The 13,834-nt window shown below is 64.7% G+C and overlaps 1 protein-coding gene across 3 annotated transcripts in view; it reads right to left on the bottom strand.

Annotated features, from left to right (window-relative positions):
• DAB2IP (DAB2 interacting protein) overlaps positions 1-13,834 on the bottom strand; it is a 99,699-nt gene that overhangs the window by 45,084 nt on the left and 40,781 nt on the right. The window contains exon 3 of one of the 3 annotated variants that reach the window (XM_056138602.1): positions 12,137-12,261. The exons of 1 other annotated variant lie outside the window; for it this stretch is intronic. In XM_056138602.1, the coding sequence (XP_055994577.1) occupies positions 12,137-12,261 (125 nt within the window). Of the gene's footprint in view, positions 1-10,262; positions 10,284-12,136; positions 12,262-13,834 lie in introns of those variants that run through there. One more of the 3 variants, XM_056138605.1, reaches the window with a different exon arrangement.

The raw sequence follows: 13,834 nt of genomic DNA on the forward strand, positions 1-13,834 counted from the left end.
GACCACGCCCTCATCAGGCCACGCCCCACGCCGAGACCACGCCCCAACATGCCACGCCCCTCTTCGGGCCACGCCCCCTTCAGCTCCTCCAGGTTGCTGCCCATCCTGGTGCCCCCTCAAGGGGTGCTCTCAGACCACCTGGCTCCTCGGGGGCCTCCGCAGTCGACAGCTGCTTTCCGGGAGCTGTCTCCCCTCCCCTGCCCAGCCATACTTTCTCGGAGTTTCGGAGGAAAACCAGAGTCGTTCGCCAGCTCTCCGCTCCCATTAACCCCCCAACACCACTGCTATTTTCCCTCCGTAATGAGTCACTTAGCGGCAACAGAGCAATTAGGGAGGCCACCGAATATTGATTTTCTAAGTGGGAGAACCATCCGTGCTGACATCTCCTCATGCCTGTTTGGGCTGTCTCCTGCCGTTGGCAACGTGGGCGCTCACCACCAGGCCATCGCGGCCAGGGCGCGGAGAATCTCTGCGGAAGCACATAAGCTGGGGCGCCCACGTGACTGCGTGCAACAGTGGAGTGTGCGTGTGTGCACGCATGCACGCACACATGCACACATACACACAGATGCTTCAAGCACCCAGCTGGGCAGCACTTGTCTGAAAGGTGGGTCAGGGAGACACATGTTCAGCGCAAGGCACGGCCAGGGTCTCACTGGACATAATGGTCAGCAGAGCCCAGAGCCCAGCTGTAATCTCAGTCTCTCCTCTCTCTTCTCCTCTCTCTCTCTCTCTCTCTCTCTCTCTCTCTCTCTCTCTCTCTCTGTGACCAGCCCCCTCACACCCGGGCTGCCTCCATCCACCAGCCAGGAGGGACCTTAAAGGCGGCAGGAGAGAAAGTGGGGGTCTGCACTGCAGGACCCCGGGCAGCTAGGAAGGCTGGACGGTTTCAACTCACCTCCACACCCTCACAGGAACTCACTCCAAACAAGCAGGGACAGGGGCTGGACAGGGCCCCCTGGCCCCAGGAAACAGCTCCAGACAGGAGGCAGAGGGTGCCTTGGGGCCCAAAGGGAAGAGCCCGCAGGCTGCGAGGATCCTTCCCTGCATGTGAGGGATGCCAGGGATTGCACCTGGGAGCGCCCCACGCAGAGCGTGCTCCCTGCCACTGAGCCCGTCCGGTCCCACTCAGCCTCTCCGCCCCTGGGTGAGCCCCACGGCGCCCTGCCCTGCCCCTCCCCCAAGTGGAAAGGAGGAGGACACATGTAAGCTGTGCCCTGCCCCAGAAACACAGCCAGGGGAGCTGGCCAATGGGCACCTGGCCACGCCACAGGCAGGCCGACCTCATGAGTGTGGGGCTAGGGAAACAGTCCTGGACCCGCGCCCGGCTTCCCCCAAAACCACTCAGCACCTCTAAGGCTTCGTCCCCGGGGCCGAGGGCCAAGGAGCAGAGCTTGCTTCTGTTTAGAGGGGTTCTGCCCACGCTGGACGGGGTCACACCCCACAGTGAATGACGCTCTGGGGAATGACGGGGGGACGGGGCAGGAGCCAGCTCAGAGAACTAGAGGACCTGCCCGAACTATCCCCCAAACCCAGTCCCACGGTGGCCACTCTCCCCTCTGCCCCCCTTGCCTGGCAGTGAGGCCCACCCCCGGGGCACAGGGCAAGCGCCAGGGCCGGGCTGGACCCCAAGGGCAGTCACTGCTTGACCTTGCTCAGCCCATCCCATGGCCCACCCCAGCCCTGCCCCCTCCCTGCCCCCAGGGGCTCTATGCCAAGATACTGAGTAGCTGGCTATGGGCGGTCCCTGGGTAAACCATCCGTAATGGTGCCGACGAGGGTCCCCACAAGGACAGAGCTGCATTAATTACTCAGGGCACGTGCGGTTATGCAAATCAGCGGGCAGCCTCTGCCCCGGCCCCCACTGCCTTCTGCAGGAGCGGGGGTGCCCAGAGACCCACCTTCCAGGCAGACAACAGCAGCGCCCCCTGGGTCCACGGAGGGCTCTGTCCCAGGAGGGACCATGAGCTGCTTTGGGGATGGAGTGTGGGATCCAGGGTTGGGGGGAGGAGGGGGGATTGTCTTCCTGAGTGCAGGACCTGGGGGGGGGGGAGGAGAGGGGGGAATGATTTCCTGAGTGCATCGCGTGGGAGAAGGGTCCCCCTTCAACCTTCCCTCCGCCCTCGAGGCTCAGCCCCCCGGGGTTGCTCCTACAGGCAAGGGGGACATCCAGATGCCTTTTGAAAAGGCGACACCTTGGGACCAGAGAGACACGGGCTCAATCCCTGGTACCCCCGAGTCGCCCAGCACAGCTGGGAGTGGCCCCTGACCTTGGAACCATAAGGCCCGAGCACTGCCTGGCATGGCCCCTCCAACGGGTGCTTAGAACACAGACCCAGTGCTCACCGAGGGGAGCGGGGGGCCGGGTTGGGGGCCAAGAGGAGCGGGCCTGATCGGGGGTGGGGGGTGTCACCAGCAGTGTCCAATGAGCCCAGGGGCTCTTAGATGGACACCACAATGTGGCGCCGCTCAGGTCCAGGATGCCGGGGGTGCTCAGGACCCATGAGGGCCACACTGGGGGGCAGCTCGGGACTGTGCAGTGCCAGGGGCACAGGGTGAGGGTGTGTGCAGGCATGTTCTGCGCCCCAGCCCCCAGAGCCGTGTCCTGACTGCGGGGTCTCGGGGTTCTTGGGTGTCCCCTAGATCCGGGGTGCCCACACCCCGCTAGTCTCCCCCCAGGAAGCGCAGGATGAGGGGGAGAAGTCTGGGCACCCTGAGCTGAGCCCTCGTGTTCCCGCACATCAGTTCCCACGGCTCTGGGCAAGCGCCTCCTCCGTGTGGGGGCCTCGGGCCAGAGCCCCCGACCCCGGGGGACAGACACAGCACTGCACACACCCCAGCTCCTGCCACTGGCCCAGGGGGGAGGCCGTGCCCCAGCTGAAGCAGGGAGAGCGGCTGAGCCACTGTCACTGTGCCTCTGGACCACTGGTGGAGGGCTTACCCACCAGATTCAAGAAGGTCAGACTGACTGGGGGGCGGGGGGCAGGGTTCACCCGCCCACCCCGCCACAGAAGGGCAAGGCAGAAGGCCAGCCCCGCCACCCGTGCCCCCACCTCACCTGCAGCGCAGACTCACTGATGTGAAACTAGTCCCGGCTACCCAGCTCTGCCAAGGGTCAGGTGGGGGGAGAGAAGCCCGGAGACTGGGGAGACCCAGAGAAACCCCACAAGCCCCCTCCATGGCCACCCCCACGCCCCCACCTTCTTTGTCACCGGGAGCTGAGGAAGGAGAAAGCGAGGGCGGCCTGGAGGATGGGGACAAGGTGTTGACACACAGCAGGTCAGCCTAGACATTCGCCGACACTTGGTGAGTGAGATAAACGGGGTCAGGGGGACTCTGGGCCTGGCTGGAAAAGCCGGGGTGCTCTGGGGCTCCGACCCAGCTGGACCACTTGGGAGAGCTGTGTGACTCGCTTCTCCCCTCCGTGAAATGGGGCTTTCTCAGCACCTCCTGGTGCCAACGCTGCTGAAAGGCTGACGGGGGAGGGGACAGGGCCTGACCCTCCCTGGCACGGGTCTGGGTCGGGGGAGAGGGCTGGGGGGAGCTGGCCAGGGGCTCAGTGACGGGGGCTCCCAGAGAGGGACACAGAGATGGAACCCTGGACAGGGGTTCAGAGACCAGGGGGACGGGGTGGGGGTGTCCCAGACCTGCTGTGCCCATGGCTCCAGTGACAGCCCCTGGGTTGGCTGCTCCGTCCCAGGACCCCGGGGCGCCCAGACAGGACATCCTGTCGGTTGGCTGGGAAGGGAAACGGGCTCCCAGACATGCAGGCAGGAGGAGGGGCTGGTCCTGGCGCGGGGAGCCCTGGGCTCTGCCGGGCTGCGCTGCCCGCCTCACGCAGTCCTGCATGCTGGCGGGCACACCCACGGCTTGGCCAGACGCTTCCCCCTCTCCAAGTTCCCGTTTCGACCTCGATGAAACGGGAAACGAAAACCCCTTTGGCTTTGGAATCGCCAAGAATGGGGCCCGGGCAGGGCCAAGCAAAGGGCCTGTGGCCTGAGAGACACAGTCCCCGGCCCCCTGGGAAACGGGCTGCCCCAGGGCCTGGCACCGGGCAGGGGTCCCAGAAGGGGCGTATTATCAGCGGGCGCCCTCATCCCCCGGAGCGTGGGGAGGCTGGTGGGCGGCGGTCGGGGGTGGGGTGGGGGGACAGGCCCTCAGCTTCTGGGTTCGGGCCAGAGCCGCTCCTGGGACCGTTCGTCGGTGAAAGATGGGGAGCAGTAAGAGGGGGCGGCCGGGCAGGCAGGGGACTGAGGAGTTGGGGAGCGGGGCCGCGAACAATCTATTAATCAATCTCCTCCCCAGCAGGAAGCAGTAATTGTCGGGGCTCACACATCCTTCACGTGCTAACAGTGTGCAGCTGCGACACAACGCTCTGATTACAAATGTCAGAAAGACAGAGCATGAAATTACCTTCCCGTCGTCAGCGGGCGCGGGCGACGCCGCACTAACTCACTGCCCTGGGTACGGAGACTCCCCGCGACAACGTCGCGTCCAATTAGGGCCCGTGCTAGCAGGGTGGCATCTCTATCCCGGCCCGCGGGCTCTTCCGCCAGCAGCCCGGAGGTCGGAGCGATGGGGCTCCCCGAGCGGACCAGGACTGTGGCAGCTCCCCCTGGGGAACGGAAAAGGGCGGAGGAGGGAGGGCAGGACCCATCGGGACAAGGAGCAACTCCCCGGGCAGGGAAAGGCACAAACCTGCCCCTCCTTGCACCACTCACCCGCTGGGGGGCCGGGGCGGAGCCAGTGAGCCCCCACCCCCACCGCCGCCGCCTGTCCCCAACGAGCAAGTTCTCCCACTCCTGTGCTCCCGTCTCTCTAGCCTGGCTCCTGGCAGTCAAGGCCACGTGGCAGTGGCGGTGAGGGAGGAGTCCCTTGGGAGGACTCCCGAGGACCGGGCCTGAGGCTGCCGCTCAGGTCTTGGGTAACCACAGCTCAGGTGGGCCAGGAGGCAGCTCAGGGACACTGAGGGAACACTCCTGAGAGTCAGCGGTCGGAGGGCAGCCCCACATCATGGGCGTGGCCTCCGTCCGTCCGGGGTATCCCCTGCCAGGCCAACAGGGAGCCAGGCAAGCCAGGCGGGTGGAATCTGCCAGCCTCTCCCAGCCTCTCCCTCTCAGGTCCTTGCTGGATCCGGGGGTGACACTGGAGCGCCACCAGTGGCCTCCAAAGGCCAAGGAAGGATGAGGGAGACCCCCAGCGGGCATGGCAGGCCTGCAGATGAGAGCCGGGGACAGGAGTGGCCGCGTGCCCTCTGGGTTCTTGCCGGGAATCACTACGCTCCCACACATCACCTCAAACAACCGTGCCAGGGGGCTCCAGGCACAGGTCGGCCACTCCAAGGGGAGCCTGCAGACGGCCCGGATGCTGCTTGCTGGCGGAGACGGGCTTCACTTCAGAGCACACTGGCCGGTGACTGTCCCTTCCGTAGCCCAAGGGATGTGCACATGTCCGGGTGGCTGGGGGGTCCCAGAGAGCTGGGCGTGGGCAATGCAGGTGGGCAGTTCTCACCTCAGCCTGGGAGCCACAGTGCCTGGGCAGGCCCCGCCCGCAGACCCACACACCACTGGCCAAGCGAGCCCCTCAGCGCCCGTGCCCAGCACCCAGGCAGGAGGAAGCAGGCCAGCCAGGTGCTGGGTGTGTGCCTTCTTGCCTGTTCAGACTCCCTCGGACCCCCAGCTCCTCCGGGGCCTTCTGCAACAGCCACAGAGTACAGCCCCGTCGCTAACTTACTTTCTAATTCCAGGAACATTCTGCAGAGGAATTCTGTTCAAGAGTCCTTTTGCAGGGCCGGAGCAATAGCACAGAGGCGAGGGTGTTTGCCTTGCACGCAGCTGACCCGGGTTCAATCCCCGGGCATCCCATATGGTCCCCCAACGCTGCCAGGAGTGATTCCTGAGTGCAGAGCCAGGAGTGACCCCTGAGCATCACTGGGTGTGACCCAAAAAAGGAAAAAAGAAAAAAAATTCCTTTTGCCTCTCTTCCGGTTAGTGGCTGGGAAATAAGAAAGGATTACTTGGGGCAAGTAGGACGGGCCCCAGGGTACCCGTCAGGTCTAGACCCCCCTGGCCTGGGCTCTGTGGGCACCTCCAGGCAATGGGCAACGAGGAGGGTGGCCAGCCCACGCAGACACAGCCGGACAGAAGCCACAGGTGAACACGTGCACAGACACGGACATGGCACGGCGGAGGCCCACACGCCACACGCAAGGAGCAGGTACAGGAGAAACGTGCCCGAGGGCGAGAGCAGCAGCCAGCACCGGCAGAGCTCAGAGTGGGCGAGCCACGGGGCCATGGCTGGCCGGCGGAACGGCCACTGCACAAGGGTCACGCGGAGAGGACGGGCCAGGCAGGGGCACCGGGCTGCTGAGCGAGTCAGCCCACACGCCCACATGGGAGACAGCTGCCAGCCTGCCAGATGCACGGACAGGCCGACCGCGGCCACATGCCTGCGGGTTCCGGGAGAAGGGACATGGCGCCGGCCGCCCAGACCCCAGCCTGGCCACGCTCATCCATTCTCTGCAGGCTAATTCCTGCCACGCCTAAAATTACTGCCCTGCACGAATCTCCGGGAGACCCACCGGGGAGCCACAGATCTAAAAGGAGGTGATGGAGAAAGAGAAAGCGAAAAACATCCCTTCTTTCCTCCATCTTCATCACGTCCTGGGGCTCACCACCCACGCCCCTTCTTTCAGGAGGGAAGGTCCGGTGCTAAGGGTGGGGTTGCCCTGTCCCCAAGGTGCCCCACTCCCTGCCTCAGCCTCAAGCTGTCTCTCATCACCTCCTCCCTGCCCACCTCCCCCGGAGGCGAACACCTCTCTGAGTGCTGTGTAAATGCCAGGCCTCCCCAAGATAATCATCAGATTAAGAATTAAATCCGATTCCCCTCGGAAGTGGGCGGGGGCGGCTCAGGGCCGCCTTCCGCCTTCCGGGCAGGCCGAGGCCGGCCAAGCGGGGTCCATGTCCATGGGCCGCATGCAAGGACGCAGGCCCGACAGACCACCAAGAAGCCTGCAGGGGACTTCGTCAGACCGGTCAGAAGGCAGAGGACAGGAACAGACAGGACTCTGGAGCCGCATGCCGCCGGCTGTGAGCACAGGAAGAGCACTGGATGGCTCAGGAGAAGAGGAAGCCTGGGTCCCACGCTAAGAAGAGGCGGGTGTAGCAGTATCTCAGGGGTGGGGGGTGGGTTTCATGGGAGTGAGAAAACAGGTGAGGGCTCTCGAAGATTCAGTGGCTAGGAATGGGGGGAGGGTGTGTGTGTGTGTGTGTGTGTGTTGAGGGGAGTTATTTCTAACTTCCTGTGCTGGGCATTTTTATCCATCAAAAATACCCAACTAGGGACTGGAGCGATAGCACAGTGGGCAGGGAGTTTGCCTTGCACACGGCTGACTGGGTTTGATTCCCAGCATCCTATACGGTCCCCTGAGCACCGCCAGGAGTGATTCCTGAGTGCAGAACCAGGAGGAACCCCTGTGCATCTCCAGGTGTGACCCAAAAAGTGAAAAAATATAGGTAAAGGTAAAGGTAAAGGCCCTCCCGTTGTTCGTCGATTTGCTCGAGCGGGCCCAGTAACGTCTCCATTGGAGACTTTGTTGTTACTGTGTCTGGCATATCGAATACGTCACGGGGAGCTTGCCAGGCTTTGCCGTGCGGGCGAGCTCCGCCTATGGCCAAACCACGCTAAATGCTCCTGATCTCTAAGCTATGCAGGGTCGGGCCTGGTTGGATGGGAGAAAAAATATATAATAATAATAATACCCAACCATTCACAATCTCTGGCCTAGAGTTCCATTCCTAAGACTTTTTGCGAGATGTCAAACCCCAGCGCCTTTGGGGGGCCACACCCAGCTCTCGGGGCTTACTGCTGTGATCATTCCTGGGAGAGGCAAGGCAGTCGCCTTCCCCTCTAGACTATCTCTCTGGATCCAACAACATTTTTAATAAAGGAGAAACTAGAGATGCAACCTAAATGCCCAAGTGATTGGGGGAAAAAAAAAAGTATGGCCCACATCTAGGATGGAGTGTGAACTTTTACGACAGATTTGAAACACCCAGGGGCAGGGCCACCTGGTAGGCTCTGCGTACGCTCCAGGTAATGACCCTCTGTCCACCGAGTTCTCCAGCGGAGAGACCCAGGACTGCTCACTGTTCTGCCCACATAACAGATGAGGAAACCGAGGCCCCACAGAAAGACTCTTTCCTGCCCACGCTAACTCACGCCCCTAGAGCAAAACCCTCAGCCTCCTGCTCTGCTCTCCTCTCTTTCTCAGGCTGTTATTCATGGAACAGCGTTTTAACAAGACCTCGTGTCCACTACTCAGGAAACAGGTCGACGCTTGTATTACATTCACACTGAACGTAATTCACCATTCGATGCTTCCAAGGGCAAGTGGTGCCATCGGGCCCATTGTGCAGATGTGCAGACCGAGGCTGCGGATCAGGCTAAGTAACTTACCCAGGAACACTGCGCTTCTTCCTACCCGAAGACTGTCTCCTTCCCTTTACTCCAAGAGACTGTCTAAACCACACGAGCATCGGGGCCAGAGCGACAGGACGGCAGTGGGGACGGCGTCTGCCTGGTCGCGGCTGACCCGGTTTCAATCTCCGGCATCCCATAGGGTCCCCTGAGCACCGCCAGGGAGTAACTCCTGAGTGCAGAGCCAGGAGTAACCCCTGAGCACCGCCAAGTGTGATCCCCCCAAAAAAGCAAAAATAAATAAAGTTAAAAATACTAACTTTGTTAGGGGCTGGAGCGATAGCACAGTGGTAGGGCGTTTGCCTTGCACGCAGCCAACATGGCCGACCCGAGTTCGATTCCTCCGCCCCTCTCGGAAAGCCCGGCAAGCTACCGAGAGTATTCGATATGCCAGACACAGTAACAACAAAGTCTCCAATGGAGACGTTACTGGGCCCGCTCGAGCTCGAGCAAAAAATACTAAAACTCAACCTCATGAGCATCACCTAGGGGGGAGCAGAGGAGGCCAGGGCAGCCCTGTCTAGGAGAGGGGCCAGGAGCGCCCGCCCGTCGGCGTGGTCAGGGTGGAAGTAGGCAGGGATATCTCATCTCCTGGCCCCTCTCCCCTCACCAGGGGTGGCCCCACCCCAAGTCACAGGGCTGATTCCTGCCCTCAGGCCAGGACAGGGGCCTGAAAGCCCCTCCTCCACCCCCTCCCTCCTTCCCTCCCTAGTCTTAGGCGGCCTGGCAGCACCCCCCTCCAGGGCAGGGAAGGGACACAGGCACGCACCCACCACCCACCGCGCTCAGTCTCCAGCGCACAGTGCCCCCTGCGTGTGGAGGCAGCCTGAGTCGCGAGAAGCCGTGTCGGAGAGGAAGCGGGATGGGGAGAGCAGGCGCTGCCTCTGACCCTCTCGCTGTCAGGAGCATTAATAAATAAACGAGTGACTCGGAAATTATCTTCTGGGAAGGCAGCACCGCCGCGTCCTAGCGAGCAGCAAAAGCGCCTCCTCGGCGAGACGAGCGGCACCACCTGCAGCGGGTCCGGGAGCCAGATGGGTCACCACATCAGCCCGGGGCACGACGACGATGATGGTGACCTGTCCTTGGTGCTTATTTCCCACACCACCGCCCCCTAGAGCGATCAGAGTCTGGGGGTCCGGGGTGCGCAGACCGGCAGGAACCTCCCCATCGGGCAGCTCAGAGAGACACTGGTGGCAGTGGCAGGATGCGAGCTGCCCCGCTGCCCCCCCATGCCTGGCTGGACGGCGTCCCCACGCTGGAAAGGCTCACTGACCCCCTTCCCGGGAACGGAAAGGTCCCAGCACAGAACCGGCTGGTTCGCAGCATCTGAATAGGAGGGTTCCAGCACCAAACGCTGCCGCCCCGCTGGCCTGGGCACGGCAAGCAGTGGGGGGCTCGCGGCAAAGCTGCCCGCCCGCCCGGCAGCCCTCGGCGGAGGCTGAGCCCAAAGTCACTCAGAGCCCCCACCCCACCCCTCAGTGAGACTCCTGTCTGCGCTGACCCTCTCCACAGCCAAGGGCAAGGCAGACCTGTGGAGGGGGGAGGGGGGCGGGGAGGGGGTCCCAAGGAGCCCGGAAGCCCAACCACCCCCTCCTGGCTAAACCCACCCACAGCAGGCTGCGTGCCCTGGAATCTCCCCGGACAGGCAGACACACACACACACACACACACACACACAACAGCGCGGCCACACCTTGGCCGCACAGCCAGCTCCGAGCCTGAGCTGGGGGGCGGGGGCAGGGGGTGTGGGGAAGGTGGACCCCACTATGGGTTTTACTCACTCAACTCCCAACAGGGTGCCTCCAGAGACTGCCCGCGAGAAAGCCCTGCCCATGCATCCATCCTGACTGGAGCCGAGAAATCTTAGGTCCCAGCCGAGCGCCAAAGAAGGAGACCCCCCCCCCCCCGCCCCACCGGCACCCCAGTCTGGGCAGAGCCTATCTGGACTCCAAGGCCAGGCAGAGGGATTCCGAACTCGGCCTCTTCCCGTCAGGGAGGGGAACCAGGGCACCCTTCCGGAGCAGCCACCAGCCCGGTTTTGTTGACACGGGATGAATAACCATTCCGCCCACCGGTGACGGACGTTCTGCCCCCACTGTCGGTGGGCTCTCGAGACAGATCTGCCTGTGGTGCCTTCCCGGGGGCCCCCAACCCGGGCCCCCTCCTTCAGCAAGTCTGATTGGCTGCCAAGCTGGGCAGGACCCGCATGGGGGTCCGTTGGGCATTCTGCCGTGCCCATGCCCGACCTTCTGGGGGAGGGGGGCGCGCTCTGGGGGGGGGAGGGTCCATGCCAAACATGCCGCGCACGCCGCCGCGCTCCTGGGAGGACACACAAGCCCCCGGGTCCGGCTGCCCACTGGCTCCCGGGACAACCGATACATGCACACAAAAACGGGTACGTACACAAGCCCCCGCATGCGGGTGCAGAGGGTCCTGACCCCCGCCAAGGAAAGCGCGGAGAAGGGCATGTTCCGTGGAAGGTTTGGGGGGAGGGTTGGGGGGGCCCAGGCAGAGGGAGGAAGGCAGCAAACCAGGTGGCCTGCCGCCTAGACAATAACAAAGATGGGAAGCGAGATGAGATGCTCAAAGACGCAGTGGCTGCGCCCCGCGCCGAGCTCTCCGGCCTGGCTGCAAGCTCCTGCCAGGGCACGCCTGGTCCCCTGGGGCGCCCCGGCCCGCCGGCAGAGGAAGGCTGAGGGTCCAGCCTGGCAGCGGGCACCGGAGGGAGGGAGGACGGAGGCAGTGGTGGGGGAGCAGAGCCCGGCTCAGGGTGGCAGGCAAAGGGGTCGCGATTTGCAGGGGTGGTGGGAGGGGTCCTCCCCGGGAAGATGCTAGGAGTCAGCCGGAGGGTGTCCCCCTCTAGCCCCCCACCCCCCGCCCCCGACCTGGGGCAGAGTTGGACTGTGAGTTGTACTCCTCTGCCTGCTGGGTGACCAGGGGGTAGAGAGAGGCATTTTCAATCGACCTGTGCCTCCTCCACCAGGAGGAGGACCACACAGGGGCATGGACCCCCTCACACACATAGATACACACACACCTCGGAGCGGGAGGCTGGGGTCCCCGAGACCCGGGGGATCCCCCCAACGCCCCCAAGGCGCCTGCCCCCCCATGCCTCACCCCCGCCGGGCCGGCGGGGCAGGGACGCGTTCCGACTGGCACTGGAATCCATCGCACGGCTGGTGCCCAAGTGAAGGTGCCGCCGCCGGGCAGGGGTGGGGGTGGGGGCGGGGCGGGGACGTTGCGACCCCGGGCGGGCGGGCGGGCCCTGTCCGCCCCCACCCCCTACGCCGTGCCCTCTCCTGGGGGGGGCGCGGACAGCGGACAGCGGGGCTTGCCCTTGCGAGCCGCCGCCGCCGCCGGGATGCCCGGGACCCTCCTGGTCGCCGGATGGGGGTGGGGGTGCGCCGCCCCCACCCCACCCCCCGCCGCCGCCCCAGCGGGAACCTCACACCTGCTCCGGGCGTGCCGGGGTGCAGGCGGCACCCCCGGGAGCGGGGCGGGCGGGCGGCGGAGGGGAGGGGCGCCCTCGCCGCTGGGGTGCAGGCGGCAGCCCGGGCGCGGGGGAAGCAGAGCGGGGGGCGCGCGCCCCCGCCCCGGGGGTCCCTCCCCGCGCCCGCCCCGCGCGCCCGGCCGGCCCTTTGTGCGCCGCGCTCACCTCTCATGGTCCGCCGCGCCGCTCCGGAGCCCCGGCAGGAGGTGGCGGAAGCTGTGGTTCCGGTCCAGCTTGGGCTGGCTCTTGGTGCGCTTGATGGAGCCCTTGAGGCGGCGGCTCAGGAAGCCCTGGCGCGGGGCGAGAGGCGGGGCGGGGTGAGCGCCCGACCCGCGCGGGGACCCCGCGGGCCTGGGCCTCGGCCCGCAGCAGGCGACCCGCGAGCGCGCGCCGCCGCCGCCGCCGCCGCCGCCGCCGCCGGCCCAGCCCGCCCGGCCCGCCCGGCCCAGCCCGCGCGGCCGCCACGTCGCCCCCGCCCCCTAAGCCGCTGTTGCCATGGCGACGCGAGCCGAGCCGCGCCGGCCGCGGCCGAAGCTGCCCGAGCGCTCGCGCGCGCGGGGCGGGGGCGGGGGGCGGGGGGCGGCGCGGGGGGCGGGGCGCCCCAACGCCGGGGCCCGGAATCAGGTCACACGCGCCCCTCCCGCCTCCTCTCCCCCTGGGGGGTGGCGGGTGGGGGGGACCGAGGCTCTCGGCGAGCGGGCACCTGGGGCTAATAGATGCAGGTGAGCCCCTGGTCCCCAGCTAGGGCAGCATCCCCGCCCCCGGGGCAGGGGCTGGGGGCGTGGAGGAGGACCCCTGAGGCCTGCTTCGAGACTTCACACGCTGCTCTCGCTCTTTCCCGGGGCATGCTCCTGCCAGGGCACGCCTGGTCCCCTGGGCCGCCCAGGCCGGCAGAGGAAGGATGCCCCGTTCACCATTCGTGGGAGGGAGACAGGGCATCCTACCCCCGCCCCCCATGCAGGCCAGTCGCCCCTCTACCCGGCTGTGCCAGGCTGAGTGTTGGGTTCCTTGGGGGCACCGAGGAGCCGGCCTGGGAGAAGGCATCAGCTGGAACCAAGTTCCCTCTCAAGCTAGGAAGGAGGCAGGGCCCCCCACCTAAGGTGGGGAGCACTAGAGGGTATTCTGAGTTGGGGAGGTATGGGGGAGGTGGGGGAGGGGAGCTGTGCGGAGGGGCTGAGTTTTTTGAGCGTGGTCCTGGGAACTCACCCAGCCCCGGCCCCCACTCCAGCGGAAGGTGTGTATTCACTTGTTCTTAGTTTCTGCCGTTAGTTTAGCGATTTGCAAGCAACAGCTTATCTCTCAGGCTGCATGCAGGTTTGGCCCCTCTGAAGGGAAGAGGGGCAGGTGTTTGCTCCAGGCCCTAGGCTAGAAACTGTCTGGTCTCTCCAGCCCCAGAACCCAGGCAAGGAGCAAGCCAAATCCTGCCTGCATCATCACATGTCAGAAAAAGTAGGGGGGCGAGAAAGCCAAACCCTGATGCCCTTCTGCAAAGGAAGATCATGCTCAGAGAGGTAGAACCACTCCTCCAGGAACACACAGCTTCCAAGCCTGCCTCATGCCAGACCTTTCGCACTTCTGCGCAGTCCTTCCAGCATTACCTTTCCCCTAGCTTTCTCCTCCTGCATTTCAAAAGTTCTTTTTTGGGGGCCGGAACAATAGTACAACAGGTAGGGCGTTTGCCTTGTATGCAGCTAACCCAGATTCAATCTCTGGCATCCCATAGGGAACCCCTGAGCATCACCAGGAGTAATTCCTGAGTGGAGAACCAGGAGTAGCCCCTGGGCATCGCCGGGTGTGGACCCCAAACACACACACACACACATACACACACACACAACACATCCCCCCCCCCTTATTTTTATC

This window comes from Sorex fumeus, unplaced genomic scaffold (assembly GCF_029834395.1).
Source record: "Sorex fumeus unplaced genomic scaffold, SorFum_2.1 ptg000129l, whole genome shotgun sequence".
NCBI classification, from domain to species: Eukaryota; Metazoa; Chordata; class Mammalia; order Eulipotyphla; family Soricidae; genus Sorex; species Sorex fumeus.